This window comes from Carcharodon carcharias, chromosome 1, assembly GCF_017639515.1.
Source record: "Carcharodon carcharias isolate sCarCar2 chromosome 1, sCarCar2.pri, whole genome shotgun sequence".
Lineage (NCBI taxonomy): Eukaryota > Metazoa > Chordata > Chondrichthyes > Lamniformes > Lamnidae > Carcharodon > Carcharodon carcharias.
The window spans coordinates 200189768-200206541 of record NC_054467.1 but is presented as its reverse complement, the minus strand read 5'-3'; the positions used below and the strand labels follow the sequence as shown (position 1 = coordinate 200206541).

The 16774-nt window shown below is 46.2% G+C and overlaps 1 protein-coding gene across 3 annotated transcripts in view; it reads right to left on the bottom strand.

Moving 5' to 3' along the window:
* Positions 1-16774, bottom strand: part of LOC121285197 (kinesin-like protein KIF24) — a 133247-nt gene that overhangs the window by 49999 nt on the left and 66474 nt on the right. For 2 of the 3 annotated variants that reach the window (XM_041201473.1, XM_041201489.1), the window contains exon 8: positions 7251-7322. In XM_041201473.1, coding sequence (XP_041057407.1) covers positions 7251-7322 — 72 coding nt within the window. Of the gene's footprint in view, positions 1-7250; positions 7323-12620; positions 12727-16774 lie in introns of all 3 variants that reach the window. The other variant, XM_041201481.1, reaches the window with a different exon arrangement.

Below are 16774 nucleotides of genomic sequence, written 5' to 3'. Positions count from 1 at the left end.
GAAGGGAAGCGGTGGACAGAGATGCATGATTTGGGCAGGGGGGGCTGACTGGAGGACAGGGGGGAAGGGGTGGACAGAGACGCATGACTGGGGGCGGTAGTGTTTAAAGGAAGATAGGGGAGATTGAGAGTCATTCCTGGGGCAGAGCGGACAGCATTGTCAGGGGCAGAAATTAAAGGCAGTCCTGCAGCTGTGCGCACAATGCTGCAGGGCTATGCCTGGCACACATATCTAGGTCCTGGTCCAGGGAGGGGGGAGGCCTGTCTGTGCAGTGTCAGTTGTGCACAACATGGTCTGCAGGGCATGTTCAGTCTTTCAGATATTTGGGTCCCAGGGGTTGGTGGCTTGGTACTGGGTAGCAGATGACACTTATGGTCAGGGGCGACACCTGCAACCTGTAAATGGGGAACTCGATGTAAGGGTAGGGTAGTCAAAGGTCTCTCAGAAGGTGGGGGGTGGCATGTAGGTCACCGTGTGTATGGCCTCAGGATGGGGAGGATGGGTATATCGACAACAATGACGATGGGCTCCAGTGGAAAAGCGGGGAGGCAAAAGAGTGATTGGAGGAATGGAAATTTGGGGATCGAGGAGGATAGGAGAGTCTTGGACGGTAACAGGAGGGAGTTGGAAATTGGTCTCATAATAGAATTGGAGCAGCACCATTTTGACAGCCCAATAGAATGACACAGCAGTAGAAAAATAACTGGAAAAAAATCACCAGGGGTGGAGTCTGAGGGCATGTGGGAGGAGTCGACTACTGCTCTTTTGGGCCAATTGCAGGGACACCCTAATAATTACCAGTTCAGGACATGGAGATCAAGGCTCAGCTCAAAGATATTAGCAAGAGTCAAATACAAATTGAAAGAATTGGGCACCTTAACTCATGGTGTACATTCTGGAGAAAATCCATGAGGGCCTGGGGCAACATTTGATTTGATCTGATTGACCATTTGCCCATCACAGAGGAATGTGAAAAGGTCAGAAGGATCAAACTATTAAGGGGCCCCAGCTGCAGTACTTATGCAACATGCTCCAGGTAACCTTACACACTGAAGTTGGCATGTTCAGGGCTTACAGGACACAATGCTTACAGTCATCAAATTAGTGCATGGCTGGGCTCTAGTCTAGTCAAAAGGAGGCAGCCTGACAGTGGCCTGACTGGGGTTGATAGCACATGGTTAAACTCACCCAGATCGAAGCCTCTTTGTGAACGCACTGTCATACTTGGGGAGAAGCTCAGTTTCCTGTGATCTTTCAGGATGTGCTTCAGCTGCAAGGGTGGACCTAGGTATGGAATGTATGGAATGAGTGCAGCCCAAGGCCATCACAATGGCTGCCCAGCTTGGAATGGGAGGTGATCATTGCAGGATAAGGTGCAATCATGACTCCATTCTATATTTCCACAGAAACAAGGAGGAGTGCAGAATGCAGGCTACAGACAATAATGCTGCCTTCTTGATGGATTGGATTCAATTGAGGAGGAGGAGACGAAGGGTTTGTCGTCATCTGGCAGGACTACAGGAAGAGCCTCACCCTGAGGAACATGGGCTAGTGAGGCCCCGTGAAGACCCAGATGCTGAGGAGGACCAATTCCATGGAGGCATTTGGCGCAATCCAGGGTCTACCAAAGATGCTTCTCATACTTGGAGATGAAACAGAGTGCCGCAGACCCGTTGTCAAGGGTGTCACATTCTTTAGGAGAACCTAACGCTGCATGGACTGGGAAGCCATCCATTGCCAGTGGCTCTAAATGTAATCGGCGCACTCAACCTTTTTGCAAGTGGCTCTTCCAGGGATCCACTGTGGAATATCATAATCCTCCACTCATAAACGCATAAGGGAGGTCACTGATGCCCTTTTCAATAAGGCACACAATTACGTCCAGCTCTCCATGGATGAAGCTAGCCAGGTTGCCAGAGCAGTGGGATTTGCAGCAATCTCCAGCTTCCCACAAGTGCAGGATGCCATCGACTGCACACATGGCATTAAGACTTCTCTGGCAGCAGCCAGTAAGATTTATTAATGAAAAAGGCTTCCACTCTCTCAACGTGCAGCTGGTCTGTGATCACCAAGAGCAGATTACGCTGGTTTATGCAAGGTACCTGGGGAGCTCACACAATTCTTACATCTTGAATCATTCGCAGGTGCAACAGATCTTCGAGGGCCCTCAGTGCATTCAGGGTTGGCTCATCGGTGATCAAGGCCACCCCCAAAAGACATGGCTAATTATGCCAGTTTGGCAGTCACAGAGTGCTTCAGAGGGGAGATACAACGTGGCTCATTCTGCAACACAGTCCTTAAGCAGACCATTGGCATGCTGAAGATGAAATTTAGATGTCTGGACTGATCAGGTGGCGCTCTCCAGTACTCTTGACAGAGGGTGCCCTGCATCATCGTGGTTTGCTGGCCCTAAACAACCTACACAACCTGGTGCTGCAAAGGGGTACTGAGTTACCACATGGAGAGATGGCAGAGCTGCACGTCTCCTCAGCTGAGGAGGGCACCAAAAGTGATGACATCGAAAAGGGTGAGGATGAAGAGGAAGAGGCTACTGCATGGACAAGATCTAGCTGACGTGCCCGTGAGACCCTTATAGTGACAAGGTTCCAAGGCGATGAAGGTTAAGACTAGCTCACACGAGCGCATTTCACCTGTCCTTTCAAAGCAAGGTAGACATTAAGACCTTCTTTGTAATCCTCAACATCTCAATGAAGGACATCAATCTCAGAATGAGTAGTCACAATTGTGCATAACGACGGCCTCATCCTTGGAAGGCTAAGCAGCCTATGGAGCATGTGGCAGTTCTGTAATGGGATAAGAACTCCACCAGTGCTCATTGTGAAGCAAGAAGATATGGTGCAGTCCTTTCAAGCATTGCGCCAACATTTCTCTGGCTATGGCAGCCTTCAAGAGGCAGGAATACACTGCAAACATCAATGCACTCATGGCAGTATGCCAAGAGTGTTGCAAGGTGCCCCAAGTAGGACAATCATCAGTAACTAGTTATCACTTGACTTAGTGAGCACTGATCTAAATCTGGATAGCAGCATCTCTCCAAAGACCATCTCTCGTGCCTGATTAATGTTCAGGGCTCATCCTGATACTGAGCCCCCAGGATAACATCACTCTTCAGGATGTTGTGATCTGTCACTCTACAGCATGGAAGCAAGCCTATGAATCAGGTTACCTTTGTATGCACTGAGTGTGATTCAGCAGGATCATCATCTGATCATTGACAAGCACTCACGACCCTGCCTTTGTCAGAAGCTTCCCAATTTCAAGTCCAGTATTACCTTGGCATCTGGGAGACACTGGCCCACCAGACTTGGCACAGCAGTTAACACTAATGGCCACTCAATAAATGTACAGAAACTTCGTTCTCATGCCATTACGGTCCTGCATATTTTCATTCTACCAGATAGGCAGGAAAATACTACTATATGTATGAGGTAGCCTAAGACACTGTTGGAGAACTCACGATCAGAGAACCATGTCAATTGCCCTTGTGAGAGCCAGCACACGGATGCTGTCAAGGCTCGCTAGCCAGGTTTTCAGGTGCAAACCAGTATCCTCAAATGTAATAGACCGACATCATGAGGCTAGGCACACATCTAACATCATATACTCATGGCCATCTAGCAGATATTTCAAGTCACCAAGTGCAAACTAAGTCCTTTGCTTTGCATCATGCACGTGGCAAGTGGGAATTAATATAGGGGTAATGTTTAACCGTAAATGTGGTTACGAGTTAATGCTGCGGGCCGGCAGAAAAGGCTAAGGTCCTTGACAATTACTTAAATGGTAACCTAAACCTGAAGCAATTACATAGAGGCCATTGAAAAGTGCATTTGGTTGGAATGACTCCAAGGTGGGTCGCGATAAGTACCTATAACATACACAGAGAACAGGTTTCAGTGCAGCTGCATCAGGATAATAAAAAACCTTCCAAGATGTACACTCATTAGCCCACAATATATGATCCTTTGCACAAGGCTTAAACATGCATTGTCCAACCACCATGTTCATATAGGGACTGGCTTTGGCTTTGTTCATGCTGCTTATGTGGACATAAAGGCTACTGACTGAACTGAGATTAATCGAGACCCCATAGACCTGAGGGACTTGATGGGAGAAACTTGAGGAGAGAGGGTCATCTGTTACACTTAGGTGCCCATGAAGCATTGGATCACAATGAAAGAGCCTTTCACTACCTGGGACTTTGAGACAGAAAAGCAAAATACATGTGCAAAGTATATAGTGTGAACACTCACGCCACCATTGTGCTCTCAGTACTACTTCAGTTTTCTTATTCTACCGCTATGTCTAGATGCATCCCTGAAAGCTGCAGCATAGGTGGTGTCAGCTGCTGACTGCTATAGCCTGTTGTATGAGATTGCCTTAGCGGGTGTCCCCTGGAGGCCTGAGGCCTGGAGGGCCCCGGCCTGGTATGGGTCTCCTCCACTGGGTCAGGTGCCTGACCTGTTGGAGTGGATGAGGACACAAGCAGAGGGAATTTAGAGCGGTTGGACACCCTTTAAGTGTCCTGCATGGAGGCCCTGGTCCAGCTGATGCTCCCCTCCCTGTGGGTGCCCGAGGGCCTCTCCCTGACTCCTTGAGGAGAAAGGGCACCTGGAGGGAGGTTGAGGTGCTCCATCTCCCTTTCGTCTAGCCACTGATGGATCCCACTCGTGACTACGGTGATGGTGTGCAGGTACAAGACCATATCCGTAGAAACTGCTGGATCAGGGTCTCATTGGCAGATGCCACCTTTCCAATGGTGACCTCGATGTGCTCACATGCCAGAGCCATAACATCAGACAGAAGGCAGTCAAGGCAGAACCTGGATGGACTCATCCATCCTTCGTTGTAATCTGCTGATGGTCTCTGACAACCGTGGCAGCTGTTAGTAGTTTTAAAATCAATAATTTTAGTGTGATTTGACCATCTTGTTGTCTGATTCAATATGTTATTTAGTGTAGTAAACTAACATGGTCAGAGGCTGAATTAATCCAGGAAACATTTTAGCAACTAACCAGTTACAGCATTACTGGAAACCAGCCAGGATAAGTAACAAACCTCAATTGGGAGACAGTTGAAGAATAAGTAATTAACCAATAGATTAATTGGTAAGGCTGGTAATATAACCTGTAACAGAAAGTATAGAATGTTTTATGTTTTATAATTAACACTTGATTTTGATATACTAATTGTACATCATGAGAAGTCTGTACATTGTAAAATGCATTTCTTAATCCAGTCTGGAAAGATAAGGTGTGCTAAAGCTGAAGCCTTCATGATCTTGGGAAATTACATTAAGATGGGTAAAGAATAAGGCATTGTAATATTGTATGGGAAAATAGTCACATGAAACATTCTGAGTAGGCCCCACTGTATTCCTTGTTCCCCTGCCTGTCTTTGGAGCTCCAACATTTCTCTGAGGGCTGATTCCAGAGGCTCATTGTAGGACTTGGACTGAGCAGGGGCCTGGCCTCCAGCAGTCTTCTGAGTGCCGGAGACCTTGGCTGTCACTGCCTCTGCCTTCTGTGAACCTGGTTGTGTGCTGTGCTCACCAGATAGCTTGATCTAGAACTAGGTCCCACCAAGGTGTGTGTCTCTGCACTGGTGGAGGGTGCAGGTGAATGCAGTAACGGGTCTTCAGCGGATGTATCCTCAGCCTCCTCATCTGAGATGCTCTGGGAGCTGGGGCTCATGGCCTGGCTGGTGATGTCCTTCCGCCTTTTCTTGCTGGTGGCTGTAATAGAAAGAATAGATAATTAGTAATTGACTACACAATCATCTATATCAAAGAGCACTCACAGTCATTGTGCACAGGTGGCCAGTGACTTCTGCATGGGCCCTCCCTAGCTTGTTGGGAGATACCGATCTCGCCTTCTGCACAGGAACAGGTCCCGGTCCTCTCCAGCCAGCTCTGCTGCCTGCTCTTCATAGTGTCTGAACTCTGGCATCCCCACTCCAGTCTGAGCTCTCTCCCTCTTGTTGTGGACGATTTTGTTCTGCATAAAGACAGATGAATAGACTGTGAGCATCACAGATGAAACAGCAGATCATAAGCATTCATGCCTGCTGTGTGTGCTGAGTGCTCCCCAGTAAGGGCTGAAGAAGCGAGTTGGTAGGTTATGATGTTAAAGTGTCTTGTCAGACCATCAGTACTGATGTCCCTTGTGCTGGCAGCATGTGCGATCCCTGTGGACTGTAACTCTTCGAATGCCTGATGGCCTTATGAGAGTGAAAATTTGGGATGAGGAGAAGGTTGACTTACTCTGGCGGAGATGAGATCATTTATCCCTTTTCAGCACAGCAGGGCAGTCCTCTTTTGTGGTCCACATGCACTGACCTCCCTGGCGACCTCCTCCCAAGCCAGAGTGGTCAGGGTGGTGGACCTCCTGCCACCATCTTTGGGGTAGAGAACATCCTGCCAGTCCTGGACTGCCTGGAGGAGTCCCTCTAGGAAGCTGTCGCTGAACTTGGGGGCAGAGGGTTTGTTACCTCTCAGGGCCACTGCTTCACTCGCACAAATTCTGGGCTGCAGAGAGTGAATGTGTGTGTGGGTGCCGGTTAAATATGGCACCCAGACCTTCGACCACAAGGTTACGATGGGGTGGACAAATCTCAGCCTGCCCTGCCATGAGATTCGGCGAGCTCCTCATTGATGCATATATAATGAGCTGACAAGCAGAAAATCTGTGCGAGAACCCACCACCCATCGGGAATCATGCTCAATTTCCCTCCCGCCAGCACACAGTCTCCAGAACAGAAAATTCCACCCAATATGATTCAGTTAAACCACTTGGAATTACAGGTACGATGAAGCACATATCAGGCAGGAATTTAGGCTTAGAGGTTAGTATTCTACAGTACTAGCCATCAATTAAGCTTAATGCACTGGTCTCTGCACTTGAATTCCTGATCTGCATTTCCATCATGCAATGTTCTACTCCTAGGTCTGTTTTTTGTCCACCACAGTTGAACTTACCACCTCAAAATAGCCTTCGGAAGATTTCTCTTGCACCTGAAGTTCTCAAATTGTTAGCCACAGGATTGCTGTTTGCTATGTGACACCATGGAAGTACAACAGATATAAATAAATTGTGAAAGGCTTCCAAAAAATTAGGATTGGAGTCACTGGCAAAAGTTTCAGCTTTTTAAAAAAAATGCTAACTGGTGTACAATGCTAAGTCTTATTAAGAGAAATATCTGTATAAAGTTTTATAAGCAAACAACCAATTTACCAGTGTAAGCTTGCTTTGCCTGAAGGGTGTGTGAGGATGCTCCTGGTCCAAAGCTCGAATACACTCTTTAAGCTGGAAAGGGAAGGAAAACAAGCACAATTTTCTTGTGGAATAGTGGATACTTTGATACAAATGAAATATCACATTTATTGCATGACAGGATCATCTTCCTTCCAAGTAGAATTAATAATGTTATTTCTCAATGTAAATTATCTAGAAAACTGCCATTCCACCTCTCCCATCTTTTCCACTCAATAATTCCAGTTATTCTTGCTTAGTCAGGACACAGGTTTGACTAACAAACCTCTTCATGCCAAATCCCATGGCTTTGCCATCTATATAAGATATTGTAAATCCTCCAGGTCCCATATAAATGTCTAATCTCTGCTGTCCAGGCATCCCTCTAGTTCCAACCCACGATAGGACCCTGAGGTCTGCCCACCCCATGACATACTTTGGTGCTGATGGGAAACCTCCAGGCTCTGCAATTTCTACCTGTGCAAAGGCAGCTAGCTGATGGGGTGAATTGAGGCTGACAGTTAAAAATCAGAAAGACCTCACACTAAGACTCTTGGACGAAAGCTGGTCATCTCTATAGCTTCCTGTTGGTAGTTAAAATCATATTATAGGTGGTGTGGTGGTAATATCAGTGAAGCAGTGATCCTGAGAGACAGCCTAATGCTCTGGGGACAGGGGTTCAAATCCCACTGTGGCAGCTGGTGGAATTTAAATTCAATTGTTAAAAGGGGGAAATCTGGACTGTAAGGTCAGTATTAGTGACCTTGGCAGTGATTATCAATTGTTAGGGTCTGGGAAGAATGTCCTGTAGTCAGCATCACGGTGAAGCAGTCTGGGAAGAGTGTCCTGCAGTCAGCATCGCTGTGAAGCAGTCTGGGAAGAGTGTCCTGCAGTCAGTTCTCCTTCAAAGTAATAAGAGTGACATCGGAAGACGGCGCAAGAGAGTGGCAGAGAGGTCAGAGCCAGCGCGAATGTGGGGAAGCTTCAAAAAGTGACGTCAGCACAAAGGTGAGAGCTGAGGGTGAGCAGTGGGTATAAGTGTTTTTGTCCAGTTTAAAATAGATTAAGCTAAGGAAAGGTAATGGTTCTAGATTTTACTAATCTAGTAATAGATAAATAATTTAATGTTTTTACTGTATTTAAATTAAAGTAAGGGTTCTTTTTTCAACTAGAGGCATGGCAGGACAGCTCAGTCCTGTGTTATCTACCGCCTGCAACATATGGGGAGCCCTAGACACTCCTTGTGCTCTGACCGACTACATGTGCAGGAAATGCCACCAGCTGCAGCGGCTTGAGCTCCGAGTTTCGGAGCTTGAGCGGCAGCTAGAGGCACTGAGATGCATCCGCGAGGCTGAGAGTTTTGTGGATAGCACATTTTTAGATGTGGTCACCCCACAGCTTATGGAAGTGCAGACAGAGAGGGAATGGGTGACCATCAGTCAGAAAAAAGGTGTCAGGCAGGTAGTCAGGAAATCCCCAAGGTGCATCTTGCTTGAGAACCGTTTTTCTGTGTTGGAAAGTGGTGAGAGTGACGGTTCCTCTGGGGAGTGCATGGTACTGTTAGTGGCTCAGCTGCACGGGGTGGGGAGGAAAAAGAGAGGAAGAGCAATAGTGGTAGGAGACTCGTTAGTAAAGGGAACAGACAGATGTTTCTGCAGCCGTAGACGTGACTCCAGGATGGTATGTTGCCTCCCTGGTGCCAAGGTCAAAGATGTCACTGAACAGCTGCAGGGCATTTTAAAGGGGGAGGGCAAACAGACAGAGATTGTGGTACAAATTGGTACCACGACATATGTAGAAAGAGGGATGAGGTCCTGCAAGCAGAATTTAGGGAGCTAGGAAGCAGATTAAAAAGCGGGACCTCAAAGGTAGTAATCTCTGGATTACTTCCGGTGCCACACACTAGTGAGTATAGAAATAGGAGGTTAGTCCAGATGAATGTGTGGCTGGAGAGATGGTGCAGGAGGGAGGGCTTTCGATTTCTGGGGCATTGGGACCGTTTCTGGGGGCAGTGGGACCTGTACAAGGCATACGGCTTGCACCTGAGCTGGAATAGGACCAACATCCTTGCGGGGAGGTTTGCTAGTACAGTTAGGGAGGGTTTAAACTAACTTGGCAGGGGGATGGGATCCTGAGAGGAGGTTCAGCAGGGGAAGATGCACAGCCAAAATTAGAAGAGGCATCAAGTGAGTCTGAATGGCATAGAAATTATAGACCAGTTAAGGCACAAGGGATAAAAACAAAAAAACTGCGGATGCTGGAAATCCAAAACAAAAACAGAATTACCTGGAAAAACTCAGCAGGTCTGGCAGCATCGGCGGAGAAGAAAAGAGTTGACGTTTCGAGTCCTCATGACCCTTCGACAGAACTTGAGTTCGAGTCCAAGAAAAGAGGCACAAGGGAGTTTGACAAGGTTGAATGGTATTTATTTTAATGCAATGAGTCTGACGAATAAGGCAGATGAGTTGAAGGCACAAATTAACACATGGAAGTATGATGTCATTGCTGTCAAAGAGACATGGTTGAGAGAGGGGAAGGATTGGCAGCTCAACATTCCAGGGTATAGGGTCTTCAGGTGAGATAGGGAAGGAGATAAAAGAGGGGGTATCACAATATTGATCAAGGGATCAATTACAGCAGTAAGGAGGGATGACATCTTAGAAGGCTCCTCAAATGAAGCCATATGGGTAGAACTGAAAAACAAAAATGGAGCAAATAGAAGAACAGATATATAGGCAAATTTCAAAGAAGTGTAAAAATAGTAGGATAGGAATAGTGGAGGATTTCAACTTCCCCAATATTAACTGGGTTAGTTATAATGTCATAGGTTTAGAGGGAACAGAATTCTTGAAATGCATCCAGGAGAGCTTTTTAAGCCAGTACGTAGAAGGTCCTACAAGAGAGTGGGTAGTCCTGGACTTAATTTTAGAGAATGAAGCTGGGCAAGTGGTAGAGGTATCAGTGGGGGCGCATTTTGCAGACAGTGATCATAACTCCATTAGATTCAATGTTGTTATGGAAAAGGACAAGGATGGGCCAGAAATCAGGGTTCCAAATTGGGGGAAGGCCGATTTTAATAAGATCAGATATGATTTGGCCAGAGTGGACTGGGAGCAGCTACTTTTAAGTAAATCTGCGTCAGAGCAGTGGAACTCATTCAAGAAGGAAATAGGGAGAGTATGGGGCCGACATATTCCAGTAAAGACAAAGGGTGGGATCAACAAATCCAGGGAACCCTGATTGTCGAGGGATATACAGGATTGGATAAAGAGAAAAAGGGAGACTTATGGCAGATACTGAGGGTCCAATACAGCGGAAACCCTAGAGAAGTATAGAATGTGTAGGGGGGAACTTAAAAAGGAAATTAGGAGAATAAAAAGGGAGCATGAAAAAACATTGGCAGGTAAAATAAAGGAAAATCCAAAGTTATTTTACAAGTACATTAAGAGTAAGAGGACAACTAGGGAAAGAGTAGGGCCCATTAAGTACGATAGGAGTAATTTGTGTGTGGAGCCAGAAGACGTAGGTAGGGTTCTAAATGAATACTTGTGTCAGTGTTCACAAGTGAGAAGGATGACGTGGGTATGGAAATCAGGCAGAAGGACTGTGATATAATTAAAGAAATTAGCTTAGAAAGGGAGGAGGTTCCGAATGGTCTAGCAGGCTTAAAAGTAGATAAATCTCCAGGCCCGGATGAAATGTATCCCAGGCTGTTAAGTGAGGCAAGGGGGGAAATAGCAGGGGGTGCTGGCAATAATTTTCAATACCTCTGGCCACAGGAGAGGTGCCAGAGGACTGGAGGACAGCCAATATGGTACCTTATTCAAGGGGGGAAGGGAAAAACTCGGGAACTACAGGCCAGTCAGTCTCATCTCAGTGGTGGGGAAACTATTGGAAGCAATTCTGAGGGACAGAATTAATCTACACTTGGAGAGGCAGGGATTAATCAAGGACAATCAGCATGGTTTTGTTAAGGGGAGGTCATGTCTGACCAATTCGAAGAGGTGACCAGGTGTGTAGATGAGGGCAATGCATTTGACGTAGTCTACTTGGACTTCAGCAAGGCTTTAGATAAGGTCCCACATGGAAACTGATAACGAAGGTAAGAGCCCATGGGATCCAAGGCAATTTGGCAAATTGGATCCAGAATTAGCTGAGTGGCAGGAAGCAGAAAGTGATGGTCGAGGGGAATTTTTGTGACTGAATGCCAGTGCCCAGAGGGGTTTCACAGGGATTGGTGTTGGGTCCCTTGCTGTTTGTGGTATATATAAACAATTTAGACTTAAATGTAGGAGGGTTGATCAATAGGTTTGCAGATGACACGAAAATTGGTGGGGTAGTAAATAGTGAGGAGGATATCCTTAGAATACAGGAGGATATAGACGGGCTGGTCAGGTGGGCTGATCAGTGGCAAATGGAATTTAATCTGGATAAGTGTGAGGTGATGCACTTGGGCAGGACAAACAAGGCATGGGAATACACGATGAATGGTAGGACCCTGGGAAGTACCAAGGATCAGAGGGATCTTGGTGTGCATGTCCACCCGTCCCATAAGGTAGCAGGACAGGTAGATAAGGTGGTTAAGAAGGCATATGGGATACTTGCCTTTATTAGCCGAGGCATAGAATATAAGAGAAGGGAGGTTATGCTGGAACTGTATAAAATGCTGATAGGACCATAGCTAGAGTATTGCATGCTATTCTGGAATCCACATTATAGGAAAGATGCGATTGCACTAGAGAGAATACAGATGAGATTTACCAGCATGTTGCCTGGGCTGGAGATTTTTAGTTATAAAGAGAGATTGGATAGACTGGGGTTATTTTCACTGGAACAGAGGGGATTGAGGAGGGACATGACTGAGGTGCATAAAATTATGAGGGGCATAGATAGGGTAGACAGGAAGAAAATTTTCCCCTTGCTGGAGGGATCTAAAGCCAGGGGCCATAGATTTAAGGTAAGGGAAAGGATGTTTAATGGGGACGTGAGGAAGAATTTTTTCAGCCAGAGGGTGGCGGGAATCTGGAGCTCATTGCCTGAAAGAATGGTAGAGGCAGAAACCCTCATAACATTTAAGAAGTATTTGGATGTGCACTTGCGATGTCATGGCATACAAGGCTATGGGCCTCGTGCTGGAAAATGGGATTAGAATAGTTAGGTACTTGTTTGACCGGCGCAGACTCGATGGGCCAAAGGGCCTTTTTCTGTGCTGTTGACCTCTATGACTTTATGACATATCCTGTATTACTATCGCACAGTGCAAAGCGCATTAATAGAGTCTATCTCCTGGCTAATTGTACTTATTTAGTTTTTTTAGTTCTCTAGTAATGTTCATCTGTACAAATAACTTACGGCTAAGAGACTTTGATTTATTTCTGCTCCTTCTATTCTAGTTTGTTTGTCGGAATCCCTGGCATCAGCAGCTCTCTCGCTCCCAGCTAGATCAATGAAAGAAATCCTGGGCAGAGAATCAGTATTAGACCTGAAGTTATATTTGTTTGTGAACATGAAAAAAGATAATAAAAACAGAAAATGCTGGAAAAATTCAGCAGGTCTGGCAGCATCTGTGGAGAGAGAAACAGAGTTAACATTTTGAGTCCATGTGACTCTTCTTCAGACAAGTTCCTGGTTTGCGGTGAAGACCAATGTTTTCCTGAATTTTTTAAAAAATGCTTGTTCTTGGAATACGGATAATATTTATTGCCCTTCTCTTATTGACCGGACAATCAGGTGGCTTGCTAGGCCACCTCAGAGGGCATTAAGAAATCAAACACAATATGTGTAACTGTAGTTACATGTAGCCATAGATTGGAGTAGCAAGTCCCTTTACCTGGAGGACATGAGTGAACGAATTACTGATTGGGTTTTTGGACAATCTGACAATTTTCAACGTAACTTTTTAAATTAAATAATGCTTGACCACAAATTATCAGTTTAATTGAATTCAATTTTACAAATGTGGGATTTGAAATCTAAACCTTTGGAAATTAGTCTAGTACCACAACATTACTAAACCAATAGCAATGGATTGTATCTTTCTGATATCGTGGTCTTCTGATAGTATATTCCATCATGACTGTGCATATAAAAAAATTCGTGGTTCCAGCTGAGTTTCAGTTCTATTTGTTCAACTCACAATAATGTACTCCCCTTATCCTAAACATGACCATCAACCTTTTTACTTACAGAAAAATGTTAGAGGCATGTTAGCATAGTTATGTTACTGGACCAGTAATCCAGAGGCCTGATACCAGAGACAAGAGTTCAACAGAGCAGCTGGGAAATACAAACAATTAATTAAACAAATCTGGAATAAGAAGCTAGTGATGATAATGGAATTATCAGATTATCATAAAAACCCATCACTAATGCTCTTTAAGGAAGGAAATATGCCATCCTTACCCAGGCTGATCTACATGTGACTCCAGACCCACAGCAATATTGTTGACTCTTAACTGGCCTCTGAAATAGTCTTGCAAGGCCCTCCTTTGTATGAGCTCCCTTCTATCTTTTCAAGGGCAATTGAGAATGGGCAATAAATGCTGGCCTTGTCAGCAATTCCATATTCCATAAATGAATAAATAAAAATAATGTTAATGTTTTATTTATTCACTCATGGGATGTGGGCTTTGTTGGCTGGGCCTGCATTTATTGCCAATCCCTAGTTGCCCTTGAGAAGGTGATGGTGAGCTGCTTTCTTGAACTGCTGTAGTCCATGTGGTGCAGGTACACCCACAGTGCTGTTAGGAAAGGAGTTTCAGGATATTGACCCAGCGACGGTGAAGCAACGGCAATATATTTCCAAGTCAGGATGGTGAGTGATTTGGGAGGGGAACTTCCAGATGGTGGTGTTCCCGTCTGTCTGCTGCCTTTGTCCTTCTAGATGGTAGTGGTCATGAAGGTGCTGTCTAAGGAGCCTTGGTGAATTCCTGCAGTGTATCTTGTAGATGGTTCACACTGCTGCTTCTGTGCATCGGTGGTGAAGGGAGTGAATGTTTGTGGATGTGGTGCTAATCAAGCGGGCTGCTTTGTCCTGGATGGTGTCAAGCTGCTTGAGTGTTGTGAGGGCTGCACTCATCCAGACAAGAGGGGAGTATTCCATCACACTCTTGACTTGTGCCTTGTAGATGGTGGACAGGCTTTGGGGAGTCAGGAGGTAAGTTACTTATTGCAGAATTCCTAACCTCTGACCTACTCTTGTAGCCACAGTATTTATAGTCGAGTGCAGTTTCTGGTCACCGGAAACCCCCAGGATTTTATAGTGGGGGGTTCAGTGATGGCAATGCCATTGAACATCAAGGGGAAATGGTTAGGTTCTCTCTTGTTGGAGATGGTCATTGCCTGGCACTTGAGTGGGGCAAATGTTACTTGCCACATGTCGGCCCAAGCCTGGATATTGTCCAGGTCTTGCTGACTTGGACATGGGCTGCTTCAGTATCTGAGGAGTTGCGAATGGTGCTGAACATTGTGCAATCATCAACAAACATCCCCACTTCTTACCTCATGATGGAAGGAAGGTCATTGATGAAGCAGCTTAAGATGGTTGGGCTGACGGCACTATCCTGAGGAACTCCTGCAGTGATGTCCTTGAGCTGAGATGACTGACCTCCAACAACTACAATCATCTTCCTTTGTGCTAGGTATGACTCCAACCAGTGAAGAACCACTGATTTCGGTTTTGCTAGGGCTCCTTGATGCCACACTCAGTCGTATGCGGCCTTGATGTCAAGGGCAGTCACTCTTACCTACTTCGGGAGTTCAGTTATTTTGTCTCTGTTTGAACCAAGGCTGTCCTGAGGTCAGGAGCTGAGTGGCCCTAGCAGAACCCAGTGACCAAGTTATTATTAAGCAAGTGCAGCTTGATAGTACTGTTGGTGACCCCTTCTGTTACTTTACTGATGACTGAGAGTGGACTGATGGGGCAGTAATTGGCCAGGTTGGATTTGTCCTGTTTTTGGGTATGGTACATACCTGGGCAATTTTCCACATTGCCGGGTAGATGCCAGTGTTGCAGCTGTACTGGAACAGTTTGGCTAGGGGCACGGCAAGTTCTGGAGCACGTCTTCACTACAATTGCCGGGGTACTGTCAGGGCCCATAATCTTTGCAGTATCCAGTGCCTTCAGCCCTTCTTCATATCACGTGAATCAAACTGGCTGAAGACTGGCATCCGTGATACTGGGAATCTCTGATGGAGGAGGCAGAGATGGATCATCCACTCGCCACTTCTGGTTGAAGATTGTAGCAAATGCTTCAACCTTATCTTTTGTACTGATGTGCTGGGCTCCTCCATCATTGAGGATGGGGATATTTGTGGAGCCTCCTCTTCCAGTGAGTTGTTTAATTGTCCACTACCATTCACGACTGGATGTGGCAGGACCGCAGAGCTTAGATCTGATCCGTTGGTTGTGTAATTGCTTAGCTCTGTCTATCACTTGCTGCTTATGCTGTTTGACACACAAATTGTCCTGTGTTATAGCTTCACCAGACTGACCTCATTTTTAGGTATGCCTGGTGCTGCTCCTGGCATGCACTTCTGCACTCTTCATTGAACCAGGGTTGATCGCCTGGCTTGATAGTAATGGGAGAGTGGGGGATGGTAGAGTGGGGGATATGCCAGACCATGAGGTTTCAGCCCACTTCTGCTGCTGCTGATGGCCCACAGTGACTCATGGAAGCCCAACTTTGAGTTGCTAGATCTGTTCGAAATCTATCCCAGTTGGCATGGTGGTAGTGCCACACAACACGATGGAGGGTATCCTTAATGTGAAGGCGGGACTCCGTGATGGTCACTCCTACCGATACTGTCATGGACAGATGCACCTGCAGCAGACAGGTTGGTGAGGATATATGTTTTTCCCTCTTGATGGTTCCCTCACCACCTGCCACAGACACAATCTAGCAGCTATGTCCTTTAGAACTTGGCCAGCTCGGTCAGTAGTGGTGCTACCAAGCTACTCTTGGAGATGGACATTGAAGACCCCCACCCAGAGTACATGCTGCATCCTTGCCACCCTCAGTGCTTCCTCCAAAAGTGTTCAACATGGAGGAGCACTGATTCATAGCTGACGGAGGGTGGTATGTGGCAATCAGCAGGAGGCTTCCTTGCCCATGTTTGACTTGATGCCATGAGATGTCATGGAGTCCAAAGTAGATGCTGAGACTCCGAGGTCAACTCCCTCCCGACTGTATACCACTGTGTCGCCACCTCTGCTGGTGATGGTGGTGTCTGGGATATAATCTGTAAGATATGATTCCATGAGGATGACTATGTCAGGCTGTTGCTTGACTAGTCTGTGAGACAGTTCTCCCAATTTTGGCACTAGCCGCCAGATGTTAGTCGGGAGGATTTTGCAGGGTCAACAGAGCTGAGTTTGCCATTGTCGTCTCCGGTGCCTAGGTTGATGCTGGGTGGTCCATCCAGTTTCATTCCTTTTTTGAGACTTTGTTGCGGTTTGATAAAACTGAATGTATTGCTAGGCCATGTCAGGGGGCATTTAAGAGTCA